Genomic DNA, 23,271 nt, shown 5'->3' with positions numbered 1-23,271 from the left:
AACTACATGGTCTGTCCTTTCTTGTTCTTGACAGGGTAGGATGGAAAGCAGTTGCTATGAGGATCATTTCCCTGCCCTTACATTTTAAGTATCTTTGTAAATTATCAAGAAAACATCAAATTGTACATAAATCGTAATATTTATGTCTTGTTTGTATAGAAATAGCCCAGATTCTGGCCTTAAGTTTAATATATATTAATCAGTTTCTGATTGTGACATGTAAGGAATTAGCAGATACCAAAAATGTTTGTAATATTTCATTATTTGTTTTATTTCACAGGATTTCATGGAGAAGTCGTCTGTAAAAAATGACCAACAATCTTCAGTAGCAGAACTACAAGAAAAAATTGGTGCTTTTCTTATTCCTTTACATTTAATTAGTTGTGACTTTTAAACCATTATTTAACATACTTCATCTTTCGTTTTTTAACCCTAGTTTATGAGAAATACTTAAAATAAGCAAATGACTTCCTGATGTCCAATAAGGGTTCGAGATATGCCAGTGGTCTGTTACCCTAACAGTTAGTACTTTTATTTTAAGGTAGACATCTGTGTATCCCTGGCTCTGTACAATTGACCCCAATTAATAACAACTGTACCATGTGGAGGGGAAGATATAATAATCTTTAATATTTTAAATTAGTAACTGTTAAGATGCCACTGAAAAATATAGCTTGCTTGAGAAAACTAACCCCTCTGAGCATTCTGGTTGGCTTTCAAAAGAAAATTAGCGCTAGCTGGAAGCAAAACCATTGAATTTCACCAAGAGGATTGGTAATATAATAAAATAATCGGCTCCTCATGGACTATTTTAGAGTCTAATGTGTTTTCACAGAAATGTACTTGTCTGTCAGCTATTCTTTATAGTTCAGTGTCTTTTTCGTTTAAAAAAACAAACAAGATGACAGTACAGATTTGTGGCCAGCATAATTATATTAGAAAGCTAGTCACTTTCACATATGAGGATAGCCCAAAACTAGTAAATGTTAGTGGATAGCTTTGTGACCTAGGGTGCAGATATTATTCTGCACCATAGCCCTAAGGTTGATTGCTCTCCCAGTTTTGGTCCCTACAAAACTCATTCAGTCAAATAAGGAATAGTGGTACTGACTTGTTACAGAGAGAATCTCTCCCACTTCTGTGTATAGAAAAATAATGGCAAGGTGTTTTGGGGTTTACTTTGTTTTTATTTTCACTTTTTTTTTTTTTTAAGAGAAAATAGTTGTATAGCTGGGACAACTCCTCAGCTGCCTCAAGAGAAGAGGGAGGAAATAAAATCTCCTGTCTCTCAGACAAACACACTTCACCCTTGCATTCCTACAACATGTAAATGACAAATGCAGTTACTTTAAAATGTTAGGGAGGAAGTAATGGCAAATTGAAACAACTGTATTTGTCACAGGCGTAGCTGGAAGCATGTTTTTTGAGTTTTAAAATCCTAACAAACTGAAGTTTGCTAAAGGAACTCTCTGGAGCAGTGGAAGTGTTCACCATGATAGCTATGTGTGTTGCTGGGAATTTCAGCTTTCAAACCAGGCCTCCAAAAGCTTAAGTGAATGAAGTGTTTTAAATGTCTTCCTGTTTTTCAGTAGTAATGGAAGCAAATCCTTTTTTATTTTGCTAATGTCTTCAAATTCACATAGATATTTGTTTTGTATTTTACTTATTCCATTGCGTAGATGAATTCGTTTCTGTTTTTTGTGTTAGTATGTCTGGAAAAGCAATCTGCAGAGAGAGAAGAGAAGTTAAATAAAGTTAAAGTATTTGCTGTGAAAGCAAGGAAAGAACTAGATTCCAGTAGAAAAGAGGTAACTTAGCTTTTCAACATGAGGTCTAAATTTCTGGCATCGTAAGGTTCTGTTGTAATCACACTGTTACGTATTGCTTTGTAATAAGATGCAGTCCTTGAGAGAAGAATTAGAGTTGGTACGATCAGAGAAAGATCAGCTGTCTACTTCTATGAGGGACATCATCCAAGGAGCAGAAAGCTATAAGGTAAGAGGTACTATATCTTAAAAAATGCTTTATTTATCAGAAAATATTATTTAGAGATGGCATTTCCTAGCCTGATTCCAGTTTGATGTGTCCATGACTCACTACTTGCATAATTACAGTCAGCCTACTAATTTCCCTCTGTAGCTACAGTGTTCTTTGCTTCCTGCCCTAAACTATTGTACAGTGTTGCTGTGCGTTGTTCAGCAATTGCCATATCTCACCTCAGAGGTTTCAGTGGTGGATGAAGTGATCCCTGCATGTATACTTGGCATCTAGTAGCATATATTATACTTATTTTATTAAATTTGTTATTCACGTGAAGTGTGTGTGTGGTGGGGCGCTAGAATAATGACAATTATGTTTATAATTAAAATTGCAAGAGTTTCCATAATAATGCCTGTTTTTACAGGCTCAACTTTCAGAAACATTCATCCTTGTATGTGGAAATAGTCCATGCTCAGTACCTGCCCTTAAAGTTTGCTTAACTTTTTTGTATTATAAGCAATTCACCTTTGCATGTATATCTGGTTTAAAAATAAATAAATAAATCCAACCATACTTTTAAAATCTGGTCCTAAGCCTCAGTGGAGTTGTGAGGCTGTAAGGTAGCATGCTCAGAAGTAGATTTTTGTTAATATGCTCACTGCCTTAGTGCCATTGATCCATTCTATCTGGCTGGAGTGGCTAGAGTGATCAAGCAGGCACACCTGTGATATTGAGAGTGCTTTCATGAGGAAAACTGTCTCCTTAAAACATGTACAACAAAGTACTCCCAAAAATTACCTTTAATGTCAGAGACAAGAGAAAATCACAGATACAGTATTTAAGTTTTTCAGCAAACTTCTGACATTCTTTAGTTCTTTCAGTGTTAAATAAATTCTTTTTTCGGTGGAAAAACTTCAACTATCAGAATATAAATGAATAGAAAATGCTGCTGCCTTGTGAAACCAGAGTTATGTAAAAACTGTATCCCACCAATCAATACCAGCAGCAAACTTGGGGATTCCCTTCTCCTTACCCCATTACTTCCACTGAAGTGTGAATTTCAAAGTTTAATTAGGACCATTTGAATGCTAATGTTAAGTTTAGACAAAGAGAAATATTATGGGAAATAACCCTTGTTAATGCAGTTAAAGTGCCAAATCAAGAAACATAAAAGATATGGTTCCAACAGCCTCCATTGCCAAAAAAACAGTAATTCTTTTACTAATATACCCTTTTTTTAAATATGTGGTGACTTAGAGCTCTTCAATGAATGACTTAAATCTAGAGAGGAAAACTTGAAAGAGTTGTTTTCACTAGAACCTAGAATGGAACTGCAGCTTTAATTCACCTGTGGTACTTCTGATGTCACAATAAGAAACATCAAGTACTGAACAATAATAAGAATGTGCAAATACCCATTTATTTGCTATAAGCACATCACAGCTTCCATGTATTTAACAAAAATTAAAGTGCTTTGTGCATGTTTCAAGAATCTTTTGCTGGAATATGACAAGCAAGCAGAACAGCTGGATTTGGAAAAGGACCGAGCAACTAATCTTGAACATCAGATAGATGATCTTACAAGACAACTACAGACTTCAACTGGGCAGGTAGCTTATTTTGTGACTGAGCAAATAATTTTTATGACAAATATGAAGTAATTGATCTTAAGTCCCATTTCAGTTTGATAGACACATACTTACGTAAATTATCCCTGTAAATATTTTCATAATTCCATCTGTATTTTTGAATACATACGAGCAAATAAACTAATGTTTGTGTTCGACAAGGTAGAAATCCCAGTGTTTGGAATATTTGGATTTGGAAAAAAAATTAAATGAAAATAGGGACATTATAAAAATATCTGGATATCTCTCTGAACTGCAAGAACGTAGGGGCCTTTTTGGAGTATCAGGGTCCAAATCTGAAGAAATTTGAAATTAAGCCCATTTGTCAACAACTGTAGTACATGAGCTTGAGCTGGCTCTCAGAAAAGAGCAGCTGCACAACACTGACAGTGGTCATACAGATTTTAAGTCCTTTATATCTAATGGGTAGTACAGAGCTATATCTACCTTTTACTGATATTATCCCTTCCCTCTACAAAATACAGCAGCCGTTAGTAAGGACCGAGAATTTTAAAATATTAATACTAACTGTAAATTAAAAATGTTTCAAACTAGAAGTGAGGTTTTTTTTCTTCCTGTCTCCCTCAGAAAATACTGAGGAGAGAGGCAAAATGTGTCCAGTCAACACCCAAAACATCTGAAAAATGAGTGGGTTGTATGATGGACTAAATCCAATCGTTGGTTGGCTGAAATACTCTCATGAGACTTTAAAATCTCCTTTTTTGCTCCCAATCTCACTCTTGAATACAGTCTATTGCTTATCCGGCAGGTGAATTTTTTCAAATTGATGATATAAAATGTTTCATGAACAAAATATGATCAATAATTGTGCTGTTTGGTAATTTTTTTTTTTCCCGTGTATTCATCCTTAATTCTGGATTCACACAACAAGGGAAGGACAATGAGACCATATGGTGAAAATGCTGGTGGTTCAAAACAAACCTTGAAAACATCTGCAACTCTAATCCAGACAAGGACAGATCTCTTACCTGTGCCTTAGCTTTATCTCATTTAAAACAGATAAATTGGCAATATTTTGTGGTATTGAAGTAGCTTCTTTGGAGTCGGGGTTGATGGCATTAACATCTGCTCAGAACTATGGCAGCTGTATTTGAGCCGAGGTTGGCATGCTGTTCCTGAAGAGCTAGTGAATTATTTTCCAAGCTTACCCACTGTTCTCCATCAACCCTTTAAAAAAACTGCAACAGGGTTGTAATATAGTTTCAAAATTGTGTTGTAGGAGTGTCTAAATCATGCCACCCATTTTTAAACCAGGCTATTTCTTTTTCTGGTTTTAAACTGTTAGTATGGACGTGGTTTTGTCCTGTCACGTTCAAGCATCTGCAGAAATAGTTTACAAAGGGTGTTGGGTGGAAATCCTCGTGTATCTTCTAAAAAACAACAACAACATAACACAGTCAGCATCTCTGCCTGTAAGAATTGCAAGAATATTAACTTTCACTTTCATCTTGTTACTAATATCATTCTAGCAAGACCAACTAAACTCTGCCAATGAAGACCTTATGGCTCGTGTTGAAACTCTGCAGTCTAATGTTACACTGCTAGAAGCCCAGATATTAGAAACGCAAAAAGCCAAAGCAAAAGTCGACAAAGAACTGGAAGCTGAAAAATTTCTAAAAGAGCAAAAGATAAAGGTAAAAGCAATGTTGTGGGTCCATAAAAAATAAAGCACGGGCTATTCTCTGAATGGATTGAAGGGAAGACTTCCTGAAAGTGTGGTAAACCGTTAGAGTTGAATCTTGAAAATATTTTAACTAGTTTGGTTTTGTTGCCTTTATAGATCAGATACAGCATCATATTCTGTTGCCTGGCTGACCCTTTCAGTCTTGCCCCCATTTAGAGTTTTGTCATAGTCAGTAGTGAGAATAGAATGGGGCCTTATGACTGTATGTTAAACTAACATGGCTATTAATTTTATAATCCATCTGGGGTTTAATTTGGAGGGTATGAGAGTTTTTTTCAAAAACCTGTCATTCTTACTAACATAAATTTTGTGACATACACCTCATGAACAAACATTCTTGAACTCAAATTATGTAACTGAAAAGCATGTAAACTAATTTTCAGGACCACAGCAGTGCTGTAAGAGAACTTGAAGAGCTTCAGCTGCAGCTTCAGAAGGAAAAGAAACATCTTCAGAAAACTATGCAGGAACTAGAGCTGGCGAGGCGGGTAGGGTAATTGTTTCTGTTACAGTAGTGCTTGGAGGACCCAAATAAGACTGTAGCCCCTCTGTGTTATGTGCTGTACATAACACATGATAGAACATCCCTTCCCACAAGGCTTAAAATCCAAGTAAGACAAAAGGTGGGAGACAGGAAGTCTTATCCCATTTTATAGATGGGAAACTGAAGCACAGAGAAATTGTTACTAGCCCAGGTCACACAAAAGACTGAATGGAAGTGGAAATTGAATCCAGATCTCCTGAGTCCCACTCCAGTGCCTTAATACAAGGCTGTTTGCTTTCCCAGAGCCAAATTCCTTTAGAATGCTTATCAGAACACTAGACAGAATTTTAATATTGTAACTTGTTTCCTTGTTTTGATTCTGATACAAACAAATGAGATTTAGAATGCCGATGGATATGTTTTCCTCTGTTGCATATGTGGCGATAGACTTTAACAAAAATTGGAATTGTGAGGAACAGTTTTGCAGTACAGAGTATTCAAAACAAAAATCTTCAAATCAGCCCGAGCAATTTTAAACTGGAACTACAAAATATGTAATCTGCAGGATGCCCAGAAGAGCACACTAATGGATATGGAAATGGCTGATTATGAGCGTTTAGTGAAAGAACTTAATCAGAAGATTACAGATAAAAACAACAAAATTGAAGATCTTGAGCAAGAGATCAGAATTCAGAAACAAAAACAAGAAACACTACAAGAAGAAATAAGTGTGTAAAATATTAACTTTTTCTATTTCTCATTGTCTGCAATGGGACTTCTTTTATCCAATGTGGGGGGGAGGCAAACAGCTTGGGAACATCGTGTATGTGTATCTTAACTTTCTCCACTCAGGAGACAAGAAGGGCTGCCAAGACATAGTTGAAAGAAGACTTGTCAAAATTCCTTTCTTATATGTTAAATGAATTACTGTAGTTCATCTGTCACTTGTTTACTAAGCTGTAAACTAATAGATATTTTACTGGACAAATTGCATTTCTCACGTTGTTAATCCCAGAGTTGGAGAGCTAGTGACACCTTCAGAGTCTTTTTACAGAGCTGAGTGACTGAAAACCCCTGGTAGAGTTATAACACTCTACTTACAAACATTACCAAATAATGGTGTGTTAAATATTGCATTTTTTTGCCATCCTCTTAAGCATAACCCCAATTTGCTTGAAGATGTGTTAGAAAACCAGTATGATACCTGGAAATTTGAAGTTGAACTCTTGGTGAACTGCTTGTTTGCAACATTCATTTTCGGTTACATTTACAACACTTTTATGAAAGCACCCCATACAGTTTTTTTTCCTTTGCTCATCAAAAATTATCTCTGCATTTAGAATCTCTTCAATCTTCTGTGCTACAGTATGAGGAAAGGAACTCCCAGATAAAACAACTGCTAGTGAAAACCAAAAAAGAACTGGCAGATTCAAGGCAAGCTGTAAGTGCCTATTTTCCTGCACATGCTTTTTTATACAAAATGCTTATAATTTAGTTGCCAATTTAGATTTTGAAATAAAAAAATATTTAATGTTTTAAATTAACCAAGATATCTTTATCCTGCAGGAAAATGACCATCTAATACTTCAAGCATCATTAAAAGGAGAGCTAGAGGCAAGTCAGCAGCAAGTGGAAGTCTATAAGGCAAGGAACTTCACTCTCTGTTGTTAGCACAAGCTTTCTGACTTAAGAAGCTAGAGAGAATGCTATGGGGTAATATAGGCTGAGTGCTACAGAATGTAAACAGGTTGTTACAAAAGCTGTATCACTAATTTTGTTTTTAATCAGTTCTTTCAATTGTCTTCAAGTGTTTCATTTAACATAGTACCCTAAGTCTTTCAGTTTCTTGTAATTATTTTGTGCTCGTGCATAGTGTTTCCACAGTGGGTGTTTGTTTTGGAACCATAGTAACAAAATACATTTATCGACTGGCAATATGAGTGCTGCGTTACTCTCTGCGGAATGGTGCATGTAACGAATAACTGCCTATTCTTGTTATCAGATCAGTTACTCCTTCAAGTCAAATGGTAGAGGTGAGGCTATGAAGGCTATGGATTCAAATTTTGTTAATAACCAATTGTAGAGGGGTGGGTCATCGCAGTTGCATGTGATGGAATTTGTCCTTTTCCAGTTTTCTTTTAAAAAGCACACACACACACACACGCGCACACTTGGAAAATTTTTTAAAAACTACACTAATGTTTAAGTGTTAAATGTTGCAAAGTCAAACTTTCAAAAGTTAGGAAATATTAGAATTAAGTTTGGCTGTACAACCTTAATTCTGCTCACTTGTCTGTGCACTCATACAGTGGAACTTCAGAGTTACGAACTGACCTCACACATCATTGGAACCGGAAGTACACAATCTGGCAGCAATAGAGACCAAAAAAAAGCAAACACAGTGCAGTACAGTGTTAAACATAAACTACTTAAAAAAAAAAAAAAAAGGGGAAAGCAGCATTTTAAAGTTTCTGCATAGTAAAGTTTCAAAGCTGTATTAAGTCAATGTTCAGTTGTAAACTTTTGAAAGAACAACCATAATGTTTTGTTCAGAGTTACGAACATTTCAGAGCTATGAACAACCTTCATTCCTGAGGTGTTCGTAATTCTGAGGTTCTACTGTAATATTTAATTGTGTGCTCACATACTATTTTTTTTGCCCCCAAAGAATCCCTGCCTCACTCATTTCACAGGGCAGACAGTGCTCTGAGAATGAGGCAACTGTTGAATATTCCATCTTATTCTTATTTAGCTGAATGGCCCCAGGACTTATTTACTGCACATCATCTAAATGCTGCCCTACACTTGAAAGTTTTATTTCCTCATGTGCTTTCCTGTAGCACTTATCACTGCTGTGCCTTTCAGCCTTTAATGAATTTATCTTGACAACACCTGTAGGAGGTAGAGAGGTATTATTATCCCCACTTCACAGGTGAGGATACTGAGGTACAGAGAAATTAAGACCAACATTTGCAAAAGTTGCCACTAATTTTTGGTTCCCCATTTTACACATCTATAGCCTGACTCTTTTCTAGAGGTACTGAGATTATAGCTTCCATTTAACTCAGTTGAAGTTGTGTGTGCTTTGCACTTCTGAAAATCAGGCCATAGGTGTCCCAATTGAGCATCTATAAAATGAGTACCAGTTTTGAAACTGTGGTATTGTGACTTTCCAGACATGCCAAAAGAAGTTTGACTTCCAGGGATACAACTTTGTTTTTCTGATCCCAATCCAGCATCCTGTCCATAAGAGATGATCCTGTCCCTTCCTGCATCCCTTTTCCTTAATCATTATGCACACCTGCCAACTTCTGCACTGAACAAGACAGGGGTCTTGTGGAAAATATAGCATATGATTACATAAATAAAGATAAGGAGTACTTGTGGCACCTTAGAGACTAACCAATTTATTTGAGCATGAGCTTTCGTGAGCTACAGCTCACTTCATCGGATGCAAGCTCACGAAAGCTCATGCTCAAATAAATTGGTTAGTCTCTAAGGTGCCACAAGTACTCCTTTTCTTTTTGCGAATACAGACTAACACGGCTGTTACTCTGAAACCTGTCATAAATAAAGATGTTACAGTGCATACATACAAGGGAGAAGAATCCAGTGTTAAGTACTTTAGACCTGGTCTACACTGCAGAGTTAGGTCGACTTAAGGCAGCTTAACCCTCAACCTAATTATGTCAGTGTATACACTACAGCCTTGGTCTCGCCCATGTGAGTGCCCTACTACACCACATAATAATTTCACCTCTACGAGAAGCATAGAACTTATGTCGGTGTAGTTAGGGCAACACAGCGTCCTGCAGACACTGCAGGTTACTTACATCAGCTGTTAGCTATAGTTCTTGTTAATTTCACGGCTCCATGCTAGAGCCATGCAATTGACAAGAAAGCTGCTCACAGTTCAGGCTGTCACCTCAGGGCAGGTGGGGGTCCAGTTAGGGGCAGGTTGGGGGTTCCAGCTAGAGCCCAGCTGCCCCCTGCTCTGAGCTGGGCTACTGCCCAGACTCCCTGCTTGAAGCTTAGCTGCCCCCGGGTTCCCTTCTCCCTGCCCGGCTATGGAGAGCCGGTTGTGGGAGGGGGCAGGGTTGCTGGGATTCCAGTGGGGAGCTGTACACGCAGCTGGGGGCCTGGGCTCTCAGCCCCCTCACACTGCCCCTCTTAAGTCAGTGGAAGCACTTCTGGTGAGTATGCGCACCACCGACAAAAGGAGGGTAGTATGGCCATAAACCACCGCAGTAATTATTGCGGTGGCTGTAAATCAGCCTAAGTTTGTAATATAGACATGCCCTTAAAAATGTCCATCAATAAAGAAATGATGTAACAAAATTGTTCTGTGATTTCACAAAGGCTTTATGAAAGGCTTTAGCTCCCCTCACCCCAGGCCAAATTATTACTAGTCCATCCTACATTAAAGGATGAAACGCGTTCATGTTCCATACATGCGCTTTGTGATAGCCATCAGTTGAATCCCATATTTCTAAAATAGGAAGATTAGAAGTCAGTAACTACTATTAGATGTCTGTTCACTTAACCCCAATAAAAGTATTGCTGCATATTTACAGTTCTCCTGTTTTCATTAAAGGTGGTGAGAACTGCCAAGAATAGAACATTATGATGTCTCATTGCCATCATGCCTTCGTTAAGTTGTTTGTTAACTAAAATCATAGTTACAGTCAGTGCATCATGAAAATAGTAAGAAATAGTTCTTCCTTTAACAACATTTTCAGGATCAAGATGAAATACATCTGTTCAAATTTTTCCTCAGAGAAATAAATATTTCTCCTACTTGGAATTGTTTGAGTTAATTCCTGAACACTTCTGTTGAGTATATTTTGCCCCCAGTTTCTGATAGTTCTGCTATAAACCCAGCCCTCTCCCAGCTGTCAGTTCCCTCTTCTTTTCCTTTAGGGACAAGAAACAGAGCCTTATAACCTGTCTTTCAGTTGCCACAATTCTTTCAGAAATAAACTTCTATCTCACCCAACTTTAGAATGCCCAGTTTCCAGGTGGCATGTACCTGGAGAGTATGTAGCATTCTAAAGGCTGATTTACAGAGGTGGGAATACAAATCTGACTCTGAAAATTAATGTGCTTTCTCCTGCCCTCTTTGGTATTTTGATTTCTCAGTTGTTGACATGAAAAATCCTAACTGGTGTACTATCAGAGAAGATTGAGTTATATCTTTAAAGTTATCAAATGATTTATTAGGTAGCCTATCATGATTAAGTAATAAATTTAATAGATCCAGTTGGTTGATTACAATGGAAAACACATTCTCAGTCTGTTAGGAACTCTCAATCCAGACCCAAACCCTCAGTCAGTAAACTTTCAATGACTTTGCTTCTACTTAGTCAGCAGCCCCAACTTCACCTGTGCGTTCATTGCTCCAGACCTGAAAGTTAAACAGTGGAAACTCTTTGTATCTTGAATTATGAGGTATGATGAAACCATTCTAAACAGTGATACAGGATTGCGTTGGGGAGGCAGACCTAGGTCCCAGTAGTCAACAGATGCTCCCAACTCAGGAAGATGCAGATTCCTTTATAGAGGTTCCCTGAAACTGGAGGGTTATGTCACTTCTAAATACAATGGCTTGCTTTGGTGTACGTTTTTCAGTGACTTTAAATTTAAGTGTGATGATGGGTGCATAGACCCCATGCCTGGGTTGGCAGGGAGCAGGACTTCCACCACATGTACTGATGTCTACTCTTCTGTTGGAGGGGATGTAGTCCGTGTCCTAATTGGCAGGGAAAGAGTTAATCCTCTTGCCCTAATTGAGGCTACAGCCATTTGCACTGATTGATTTGGCCACAGGGCTAAACCTCTTCTAGTCTCCCACTCACCTGGAGGAAAATTGCTAACTGGAGAGGAAACTAAGACACGGGTATGATTGGTGGTGATTCTGATACCAAGAGGAAAATCTTACGATGATTCTCCTGAGCTACATCGTAGTCTTTCACTTCCTTCAGAGTGTGGACACTGCCAGGAGCAGGTCCAGCAGTGCAGTTTCTCTCTGATGCCCTGGCCCATCCAACTCCTCTCTTTCCTCCCTGACTTGTGTGTAACCAAGGGTGTAGAAATAATAATTTCCTAGGTGTGTGGTTTTTTTTAAAATAAAAAATTACATTTAGTGACACTTACGGTTGCTCCAGGACACTTTCCATCCAGTCAGAACCTTAAAAGCGTGTCAGAAAGAAGTGTCCTACCATCCTTGCCACCTTCATATTGCTTACAACATTATCAGTGACATGCTCTTAAGATTTTCACTTGCATCTCCAACAGATGTTGAAAAGCAACATGTACCCCAATTTCATCACTCATGCTGTCACACACAACCTCATATACCTACCCATGTTCCAGCATTTTAAATTTACAAGCACTTCACAGACCCTAGTTAATCCTTACAATAGCCCTGTGAGGTAGGTAGTTGTGTGTATTATTATACCCGTTTCACAGCAGGGAGCCTGAGGCAGAGAGGTGAAGTGACTTGGCCAAGGCTACACAGCAAATCCGTGCCAGAAGCAGGGTTAGAACTCAGGATCACCGGTCTTCTAGCCCTGTGCTTAAGCCTCATATGCTCTTATATCTACAGGTCGGTTCATCTGTCACACTGTCAGATGTGCTGATCTGTTACTATCATATGAGGCATATCTGACTCTCAGTTCATTCATCTGAGAATTTAATCTGCTTTAACATTGCTGAAATCATTGTTTGGGGTTTGTGTGATAGCATGAGTGGTGAAATTGGGGTAAATAGTACAATTTCTATATATACTTTTCCCTAAATATAAAAACTATATCTGACTTCTCTTCTGCATCTTTTTTCTGATGTTTCTAGCATAAAGCCCTGTAAGGTATAAGTGCTGTTGTATTTCAGAACTGATGCACGACGGTTCAGATATTCAGTTGGCTTGCTGCTTTCTCCCCTTTTATTTTTAATCTCTCAAAAGAGAATTAGGGAATCTGAGTCCTATGACAAGGATATATTTTTTTAATCTTTGGCCCTACTTTATTAAACTTTGCTTTTTTAAAAAAGTGTTTTATTTAAAACACATTGCCAGCAAAAAGCCTTAATATGAGGTTAATTTTCATCAGTATGAATTTTGATGGCTAGTAACAGGCATCTGCCTTGCTGCCAAATGACACATTTGTTGATTTACAGAAAATAGGGATTATGCTTTAAAAAAAAAAAAAAAAAAAAAAAAAGCAATTGAGAAAAAATTAAATAATTCTTTAGAAAAATTTGTCTGCACATTTCTTCCCATTATTTTAAGTAAAATTCAAATGATAAATGATGCATGTGATACTGCTCAGATACATTCGAACATATGGCTGTGTGTGTGCCTTCTTCACATTAATATTTTTTAAAACCAGATTTTAATTTTATTATATCTAGTCATTTCTAGGTTTCCCATTACCAGAATATCTGGATGCTTTTTTTCATTCTCTGTTCACCTAATGAAAAGAAGAGTCAATTCTGAAGACTAAATTCTAGCTTTGTTGAAATGTGTGCTCATTTTCAGATTCAGCTGGCTGAACTTACATCAGAAAAACACAAGATTCAGGAACATCTGCGGACCTCTTTGGAGCAACACCAGCGCACTCTAAGTGCTTACCAGCAGAAAATTGCAACCCTACAAGAAGAATGCAACACAGCAAAGGTACTTTTTCATAAAATAAGTAATAACTCTTTAGACTGTTAAAAGACAAAGTTACTTAACTTGCACTTTTGCTTCTCTAAAGATACCATCTTCCAGGATTCTTACTCCTGGATCTTAGGTCCTTGGCAGATGACTGGAAGGAATTCTCCTAACTTGTAATGGTTTTTGACCTTTTCAGCAATAGCAGCATAGAGCACAAGTTAGGCCTTTTACTACTCGTTGTGCACCATCCTCTGTGGAATATAAATGCTGCCATCCAAACACTATAGTCAGTTTCTTTGACTGCACCAGAGCTGAGGCTCTGTTGTGATAACTGGGCTGACAAATGTACTGTAATAGTGAGCTTGGTTGTAAAAAAAATATGTAAAAGTGTGTAAGATGATATAATAACAAGTGTCAATGGAAAGTAGACACACTGGGTGAGGTAATATCTGTTATTGGACCGTTTGTTGGTGGAAGAGGCAAGCTTTTGAACTACACAGAGCTCTTTAAGATGGGAAGTACGTCAAGTTGCTTTCAATAATGAATGTTATAAACAGCTGCAAGAGACCCAGGTAGAGAGACTCAATTAGTGCAAACAAAAAAAGGCCACATTGATATAATTCAAGGACTAAACTGAAATCATGCTCGGTAAAAATAAAAAATGTAGAACCAGAAATTTAATGAAACAAAATTGTCATCAAATATTAGGCCTAATTGGTGGGCAAAATAATGAGGGGATGGAGTATTCCATCCATCGTTGCTTTTGTGGGTCCTTTAAAGAAAAAGAAAAAAAACTTGGGGCGAAGATAGGAGAAGACAGACAGAGGCTACTGAAGCAAGCTTCCCTATCATAGCTGCCCCCGCCACCATCTCCTGGCAGCCCTCCATCATACAAATTCTGAGTGATGTCCTGACCCGACCAGGCCAGAGAGAGGGATCCAGATGAGATCACCACTCCTACTAGCTCCAGCTGAATCCCAAATACCCCTAGAGATAAAATAGGCTCAGACTTTAACAGTAGCAACAACAGCCCCAGCCCATCTCAGCTGACGTCTTCTCTTTTTCCCAAGAGGACAGTTATTACCATCTGAGAGATGGTCAAACAAGGGGATTTTTCATTCTAAACTTCTTTCCAACTAAAGGAAAAAGGAACAAAAAATGCTGTTAAAATACATTTCAAATGTTTTAACTATGTCTGCTTTTCTGTAACTTTATTAAAGGATTTAAAAGATTTTTCATGTGTTTGCCATAGTCCTAAGTAGACTGAGGTCTCTGTTTACCAAACCCCAGACTTCATTTAACTCTATTTAATGTTAGGCAGTGACTGGGTTATGTTAACACCTTTTGGCCCTTTTATTCCATTTAAATTAATATACAAGTTCCCAGAAAAAGAAGCCACCTCAAGATGATCAATGTATATGTGCCTTGGAGGAAAAAAGAAAATAACCTCACAAACCAGAAACTCCAAACTCTGTGAGGGAGGTGGGTGAGGGAGTGTCCTAAAGACGACAACATCTGAAAAGCAGAGTTCAAAAACAAGTAATTTTTCTCTTTTGAAGATACTATTTTTGCAGGATTCTCACATCCCAAATGAACATGAGCAGAGGCGCAATGACCAGCAATAGCAAAGCTAGTGCCAACTGTGTGAAGAGACAGAGGTTTTGTTAATATATAGCATAAATAGTAAGAGGTGTAATGACATTCAAGTCTGTGGGAAGAGATTGCAATTTGAGAAAATTCCATGCTGAAAATAAAGGACATCTTAATATAAAATTCTTCTTAGGGGAGCAGAGCTCTGGAATCCCCCATCTTGGAAAAGTTCTGGAGCACAGAGCATCTTCTGGAAACTGAATACAAGGAATAATATTTTGTAAATGTCTGGAGAGACGACCAAGTAGCAGCTTTGCAATTCTCTGTGGTAGATAACATCCATCTAATCAAATAGGCCTTGACATGGCTTCCAGATAATAGCAATGTGAAATGCCTTTGGAACATAGTTCTCTTTGTAACAGCATTGCTCAGCAACTTTGGTTTCTTTATCAAATAAAATAAAATGGGGTGGAGTTAGTCTGCTTGAAATAGACTCCCAAGGATTTCGGACACTGATGGTCGAACACTAACATAACTTCGGATGGGAATGTCAAGTGAATCCACGTTACCACCTTATCCTTGTAAAAATGAATCTGGTATAAGGTGCGTCCATTCACTAGCACCAGGAAAACGACTGTCAGTGTAAGAAACTTAAGTTCATAGGAATTAGTGTTTAAAAGGAGCGTTCATCAGGCCCATGTTTGCATTTTGCTGCAGAGGTTTTTTTTTTTAATTGGAGGTTTCAGAAGTGTTGAGCCCTGCCTGAAACTGACAAAGGGTTGCAGAGATACACTTCTACCTGAGACTAGTTCATGATAAGCTAAAAAAGATATTTCTGGAAGGAGTTAGTCTGTGCAATAGACTGAGACAGGCGAAGAAAGTAGTCAAACAGTTTTTGTAGAGAAAGTAAAGGAGTCCATATGGGCCTTACTGTGCTACACTTACAAACCTTTCCCACTGGAAGCCCTAGATCCTACTTAGTAGATGGCTTCTGAATCAGCTGCTTGAACATACCATACCTACAAACCTCTAATCTGTCAGAAGCCAAGCTGTAAGAGGGAGAGTTTCTTGGAGCCAGACCTGTAGGAGTGTGTCTCGTTTGCCTCAAGGAAAGTTTGGGGGCACTCAACTCATCAAATTTCTTCACTATCCAGGGCAACCTCTGTAGACTCATTGGGCATTTCCACACATCATGGCTGATTCCTTCGTGGGCAATGCAAAGCATCCATCCTGGATGTAGTTCCGCCACACTGACATGGTATGAAGCTGTTGTGTGGCCAGTCCTCTCTCTTGGATGCTACATCTGCAAAAGAAAAAGAGTACTGACACCTCAGAGGAGCACGTGACCAATGAAAAGGTGAGCATCAAGATAGTTGCCAAGTCACAACTAAGAAATTAGGTGCAAAAACAGCAGAACAAGTGAAGATGCATCAAATACAACAAAGGCTGCTTATCAAATATTTGGGGGGTGAGTACTTTAACTCAAGTGCCTGAATGGAAGGAAAAGTGAAGGACTTGTTTAAAAAAATATTATATTGACGAACATCACTGGAGCCAGAAGAGCTGTAGCAATGGCTGTTGAAGTACAATGTCCGAAAGAAAACTCGTTCACCAACCACACTCGTTCACCAACCATCAATTGGAACATTTAGAGAGCCATATTTATATTTATCAGGGAGTGGTATATTACATCCAGTAGAGGGCATGACTTGTGTTGCCCTCAATGTTAAAAAAAAAAAAACAAATTCAGAAGCTATGGGAATTCCACCCGCCACTTGCTGAGATTCAGGAGAGAAAATCCTGCACAGATGGTATTTTTAGAGAAAGGGAGCACAAAACATTGAATACTGGATGAGCAGTGCTTGTCAAGTCAGTTTGATAATACGCACTCGTCTTGCTGTAAGAGCTGTGGTCAAAGATTTCAAATGATTTTTCAAAGATTTCAAAGCTACCTGACTTTTTTTTTTTAATGGCAGGAAATTTACATCAACATACATTTAATTTACATGTTAAGTGATTTTAATATAAGCATAGTAAAAAGACAGAAAATAAACTGTATATACTTTTTCAAAAACAAACTATGGAATTTTTCCATCATCTTGTTTGCTTGAACAAAAATACCAGAATGACTCAGAAATCAAGTCTGAGTACAAATAGATGTCTGATTATGACTGTAACAGTGACTGACTATGACGAAGCCTGTGTGTTGACAGAGGAAATGATTGTCTGTTGTTTCTATCACCATCTTATATTGGAGTTGCTGTTTATAATATTTTGTGGGTAGTTGTTTTTATTTTTAAGGACTTTGTAATGTTTTATAGTACTATTTGTATGTTACAATATCTTATATAAAATTGTATATTTGTAAACTATCTGAAAGACAGATGTGATTAACACTAATGTTCTCCCTTTACCAAAAGAAGTTTACCTACCAATCATGGAATATTGCATTTTAAATGAACTGGCTCTCTTAACCATTTTAATCATCCATTCAACAAAGAAAAAAGGAAATGCAACTGTTCATATTTCTTGATCTTTAAACAATGTAATGTGCATATAGATCACAAATTAAAACTGAAACTATTTGGTTTTATATAAATAAGTGGCTTATATAATTGAGGGTTTTCTTTTTTCATATTCTAGGCAGAACAAGTTGCTGTTACCTCTGAATTTGAAAGCTACAAAGTCCGTGTTCATAATGTTTTAAAACAACAAAAGAATAAATCTGCTTCTCAGACTGAAACTGAGGGAGCCAAGCAAGAAAGGTAAAAATTATGTCTATAAGTGCTTGGTAGTCAAAGACTAATGAAGCCAGCAATAAGCAAGACTTTTTTTTGCTATTTAAATAAAGGGGGAGAAGGATGAGAAATCCATTTCAGTAGTCTTTTTGGCTAACAAACTGTAGTAATGTGACAGAAATGTTCATCTGTGTGATGATTCTTGGTTCACATCTAATTTTTGGCATTCATACTTTATAATTGAGGATTACTGAAATACCCAGACAGAACACTTTAAAAGGATGCTGTCAAGGGTGCTCTAGGGTACAGATGTGGGGACCTGCATGAAAGACCCCCTAAGCTTATTCTTACCAGCTTAGGTTAAAAACTTCCCCAAGGTACAAACTTTGCCTTGGCCTTGAACCGTATGCTGCCACCACCAAGCGTTTAAACAAAGAACAGGGAAAGAGCCCACTTGGAGACGTCTTCCCCCAAAATATCCTCCCAAGACCTACACCCTCTTTCCTGGGGAGAGCTTGATAAGAATCCTCACCAATTTGTACAGATGAACACAGACCCAAACCCTTGGATCTTAAGAACAATGAAAAAGCAATCAGGTTCTTAAAAGAAGAATTTTAATTGAAGAAAAAAAAGTAAAAGAATCACCTCTGTAAAATCAGGATGGTAAATACCTTACAGGGTAATCAGATTCAAAACATAGAGAATCCCTCTGGGCAAAACCTTAAGTTACAAAAAGACACAAAAACAGGAATATACATTCCCTCCAGCACAGCTTATTTTACCAGCCATTAAACAAAAGGAAATCTAACGCATTTCTAGCTAGATTACTTACTAACTTAACAGGAATTCTGAGGCTGCCTTCCTGATCTGTTCCCTGCAAAAGCATCACACAGACAGACTGAACCCTTTGTTCCCCCACCTCAAGATTTGAAAGAATCTTGTCCCCTCATTGGCCATTTTGGGTCAGGTGCCAGCGGGGTTACCTTAGCTTCTTAACCCTTTACAGGTGAAAGGGTTTTGCCTGTGGCCAGGAGGGGTTTTATAGCACTGTATACAGAAAGGAGGTTACCCTTCCTTTTATAGTTATGACAGATGCTATCAACTTATAAGTCACATTTCAGTCTAAAAATTTTTCACATATCTATGTTACTATAGCTACAAGATTTTAAAAATCCCTATTTTTTGCTAAGATTACGTTCTGTAAATATCTGTAATTTGATATTACTGTGAAAAATTTCTATTTTTCAGTGTTTCCCCAAGGGCTATTAGGTGCTACAGTAAATAATATTTAGTCAGCCAGTTTCTCCTGTTTCTGTGGTGTTGTCCACATGGAAAAAAATACTGGTGGGTGAGGGAATAGTGGAGTGATTGTCAAACCAAAAAAGCTGGCAGGAAAACTCAAGCACAGAGTTAAAACCCGAGTCTAATTTTAACTCATTGTTAGGAATCCCTTGATTTCCAAGTTGACCCTACCCCTTTTCCAGTAACTAGTGTTGCAACTCCTAGTTTGAACCCAATGGCTGTTGGCAAAACACTTTGATACATTGACATGTTTTTTTTTATAGCTAAATAACACAGATATCTTAAAGTAAGGCTTTATTTTCCTGATTTAAAAGAAAACAGGTAACCTTTATTCCTGAATAAATGTATGTTTACGCTCGCTTTCTCCACCTTCTCCCTCACCAAAACTTAAAACACTTTTTTTTTTTCCTGCACGGATTATCTCTTGTCTCAGCTTGGCTGGGAGATGGATCCTAGAGGTTCAGAATGAAGCTGAAGCTAATGTCTGCCTTTTGGTCAGCAGTTTCAGCGTAAGCCTGTTTTGTGGCATGAAAATGTACTGTTGAAAATGGTTTTCAGCTACAGCTTTCCTTACAAAAAAGCTGCTGTTCACACCAGCTTAACTGAACCATTGTTAGCATCAGCAAAAGGCCTAGTGTAGGCAAGGCTCCAGGGGCCAGTCCAGTTCTTACCGGCATGTCAATTAGAGTTGCTTTCAGCAAGGTTTACTGACGTGGCGATTTAAAAAAAAAAAAAAAAACAGTTCCAGTCCCAGAAAACTTGCATAAATAAGTTTTACCCTTTGTTACCCTTTTTCTGTAAACTTTCCCTGGCATAAACATGGTGAGAAGGTGAACTGAACTAGTACTGAAAACTTTTAAGTGCAAGTATAGGCCAGACAAATTCAATGCAGTTTCAGAAAGTCTTAGACTTAATTCCACGTGGGATCTACGCTAGCAGTTATCTGTTTCAGGACGACCATTCCTGATGGTCATTGTCAAAAAGAGGTCAGTGACCTAAAATGACAGTCATTGTGCATAAGCCATGGTTAGGGCTACAATTTTGTCACGGAAGTTACAGAATCCATGACTTCCAGAGACCTCCATGACTTGAGCCCCTAGCACCTGGGAGCTGTAGGGTCCCCTGACACCCCTGGTGGCTGGGAACTGTGGGGGTCCGAGCTCCCAGCTGCAGAGGGAGGCAGGGGTGCCCTGCAGGCAGCTCACAGCCGAGGCAGAGGCAGGGGTGCCAGGAGCTCCGAGGCAGCGGGGAGACCCCAAACTCCCCGCCACTGCAGGCAGCAGGGCTCCCAGGAAGTCCCAGCCACCATGGGCGGCAGGGGTGCCCCGCAAGTTGAGTCCCGTGGGCACCCCAAGGCTCGGATCCACCACAGGTGGTAGGGGGACCCTGCACCTCTGAGCCAGGCCCTCTGGTTGATGGGGGGAACCTGCAGCTCCTCATTTTGTCATGCATATTTTTAGTAAAAGTCATGGATAGGTCACAGGTTTCCATTAATTTTTCTTTATTGCCCATGACCCATTCGTGACTTTTACTAAAAATATGCGTGACAGAATCTTAGTCTTAGCCATGGTTAACTGATTTTTGGCACAGGTCTGGAAATACTGCTGCAGATCCAGCAGAGGGAGTCCTGTGATTTGTTATGGGGGATCCCTGATAGAAACTATAAAATAGCATCTCAGGTGTTGCCTATTTAAAAAAAAAAAAAAAAAAATACTGAGAATTCAGAGGACTTCTTCATCAGATTCTAGCTAGTCAGGGCATGAGTTTCTTTGAAGCAAGATCGTTGCAAGGGAGTCTCATTTATTTATCTTCCCCTTTTGCCAGCAGAGGAATTCTGATGGGAAGCAGTGTTCTGTTACTACTGGACATAGGCTGTTGGGGAAGGTTTAATTTCAGAAATTTGTAAGTGGAACAGTTTGATCAACAGTTGAATAATACAGGATAAAATTTTAAAGGATGGATTACTCCCCGAGTTAAAGGGTTATTCTACAACTCTTAACCATACAAATAGTTCATTTTAGAAGTCAATAGAATTATTCACATCAGTAAGGACTAAGAGGTTGAATAAGTTTGTAGGTTCTTCAGGTTGTATTTTTCTCAGAATTGGGACAGGTGAGTTGGCCTTTTTTTCTGTAGTTTCTCACGCCTGAATCAACTTATCTGAATATAGCACACTGCCTGGTTTTTCTGGTGTTAATTTTTGTGGGTTGCCACCTCCCCCCCCAACCCAATTTTTCACAACCCTCCTGTTTCTTTCCTGTACCTTGTGTTCACCCCTGCCAGGCTGGCGCAAAACAAACAAACATATACAAAAAACGCCCAAGAGACAGTTCTTACCTAAACCTGCACCCCACCCATTATCTATTTTCCTTCCCACCCCCAGCTTCTTTAGCTTTGTCCTCCATAACTTGTCTAATGCTGAAAGGATTATTAATGACACTCTTTCCCTCCTCTTCCCCTACCCCCTTAATCAGGCAATGCTTTGAGCTGTTCCAGGAACATGGACACGAACAGGCCATGTGTTCCTGGGACAATCCCCAAATCAGCTATTTTGTTGTCATTTCAGCTAGGGTTAGATTCTAGAAAGAATTCTGTCATAACACTGAATCATTCAAGCCATTTAGTATAATGAAAAGGTAATTCATATCTAATAGAATAGATTACCCAAAATACTAATGATACATTTGGCTGTTCTGAAATGGGATAACTTTCTTTAAAATATCTATTGTTTTTTTCCTTAGAGAACACATGGAAATGGTGATAGACCAACTAAAAGTAAAGTTACAAGATGCCCAGCATAATTTACAAATCAGCGTCACTGAACTTCAAGCATTGCAGTCTGAACATGACACCCTGCTGGAACGGCACAATAAGATGCTGCAGGAGACTGTGACGAAAGAGGCAGAACTCCGAGAAAAGTGTGGTTCTATGATGATAAGATATGTTGTATTATTGTGTGTGCAGTTGGTGCCAAGCATTTGTTTTGTTTGAACTGCTCTACACTCATGGAAGGGGTATAATTGTGTGCAGAAAGTTAGTGGGATTTCCACAAGGGCTGTTAATTTCTTGCTGTCAACCTTCTGGAGCGTCTTCCATGAGAATTTAATGGTTGAAGATCAGGGATTTTAAACATCCTCCTACTCAAATTTCCCTACACTTTTTTCTGTTTAACTGTGTACTTTCAAAGATTACATTTTTGCAGCTCATTGAGTGCTACTTGCTATTTCTAAGTACCATGTACAGAACTCCCATTGTGTTGAAAGATTTAATCTAGTGAAGTAATCTGATGCAAATGTTCAGATATCTAAATTGCAGTACAGACAGAATGGTGGGAATCCCATCATTGCCATTTAAAGTCCAATTAGTGCCCTTGTGAAAGGTAACATTTTGAAATATCTCCTTCCCAAATCCCCCACTTCACTATTTCGGTCAGAGTGAGCATCTGTGACTTTTAATTTTTCAGACAGTGTTATGGTTGTCTTAAATTTTTCTGCTTCAGGGCACTTCAACAAACTCCATCCTTCCCCTCCTCTCTTCCTGCTTCCCTGTGTAGTACTATCAAACTTCTTTCTTGTCACAGAGAGTGGGATGGAATAGTCTTTGGAATTGTTGGCATTTGGTATGGGTGGACAGTAACCAAAGATACTTTTAGCTCCTGTTGGCCACAGAAACAAAGACCGGACCTGATACTTGAACCTGGGTCTTTTGCTTAGCAGTGAAGCATGAGGCACAATTTTTTTCCTGAGGTTGGCATAATTAGTGGAAAAAAATAACATAACTGGGAATCATCTATAAGGTAAACATTCTCCTTTCAGGGTCTGTACTATACAGTCTGAGAACATGGTGTTGAAGTCAGAGCATGCACAGACTGTGAGTCAGCTGACGACCCAGAACGAAGCTGTTCGGAACAGTTTCAGAGATCAAGTGAGGCATTTGCAAGAAGAGCATAGGAAAACTGTAGAGACATTGCAACAGCAGCTATCCAAAGTAGAAGCCCAATTCTTCCAACTTAAGAGTGAACCTAGCACAAAAGGTAAGTTTGTACAGTCCTGCAGCCCAAAAAATCCCTTTTTGTTGATTATTCATGTTTAGCTAACTGGCAGACTGATTCATTACTTCTCTGTAGTTGGTAATCATACAGACATCTCCAAAAACATATGGGGTGCCCATTTACCAACTGTTTTTTACAT

At 38.5% G+C, this 23,271-nt stretch overlaps 1 protein-coding gene across 2 annotated transcripts in view; it reads left to right on the top strand.

Moving 5' to 3' along the window:
- GCC2 (GRIP and coiled-coil domain containing 2) overlaps positions 1–23,271 on the top strand; it is a 48,849-nt gene that overhangs the window by 14,389 nt on the left and 11,189 nt on the right. For both annotated transcript variants that reach the window (XM_074964441.1, XM_074964451.1), the window contains 13 exons: positions 281–350; positions 1,708–1,808; positions 1,897–1,995; positions 3,471–3,590; positions 5,099–5,263; positions 5,697–5,801; positions 6,363–6,525; positions 7,138–7,238; positions 7,364–7,441; positions 13,332–13,469; positions 17,685–17,806; positions 21,823–21,999; positions 22,897–23,114. In XM_074964441.1, coding sequence (XP_074820542.1) covers positions 281–350; positions 1,708–1,808; positions 1,897–1,995; positions 3,471–3,590; positions 5,099–5,263; positions 5,697–5,801; positions 6,363–6,525; positions 7,138–7,238; positions 7,364–7,441; positions 13,332–13,469; positions 17,685–17,806; positions 21,823–21,999; positions 22,897–23,114 — 1,657 coding nt within the window. The remainder of the gene's footprint in view (positions 1–280; positions 351–1,707; positions 1,809–1,896; positions 1,996–3,470; positions 3,591–5,098; positions 5,264–5,696; positions 5,802–6,362; positions 6,526–7,137; positions 7,239–7,363; positions 7,442–13,331; positions 13,470–17,684; positions 17,807–21,822; positions 22,000–22,896; positions 23,115–23,271) is intronic.

Source organism: Natator depressus, chromosome 1 (genome assembly GCF_965152275.1).
Source record: "Natator depressus isolate rNatDep1 chromosome 1, rNatDep2.hap1, whole genome shotgun sequence".
In the NCBI taxonomy this organism is placed as follows: Eukaryota; Metazoa; Chordata; order Testudines; family Cheloniidae; genus Natator; species Natator depressus.
The sequence above is the reverse complement of the archived record's forward strand: the minus strand, read 5'-3'. Positions and strand labels throughout refer to the sequence as shown.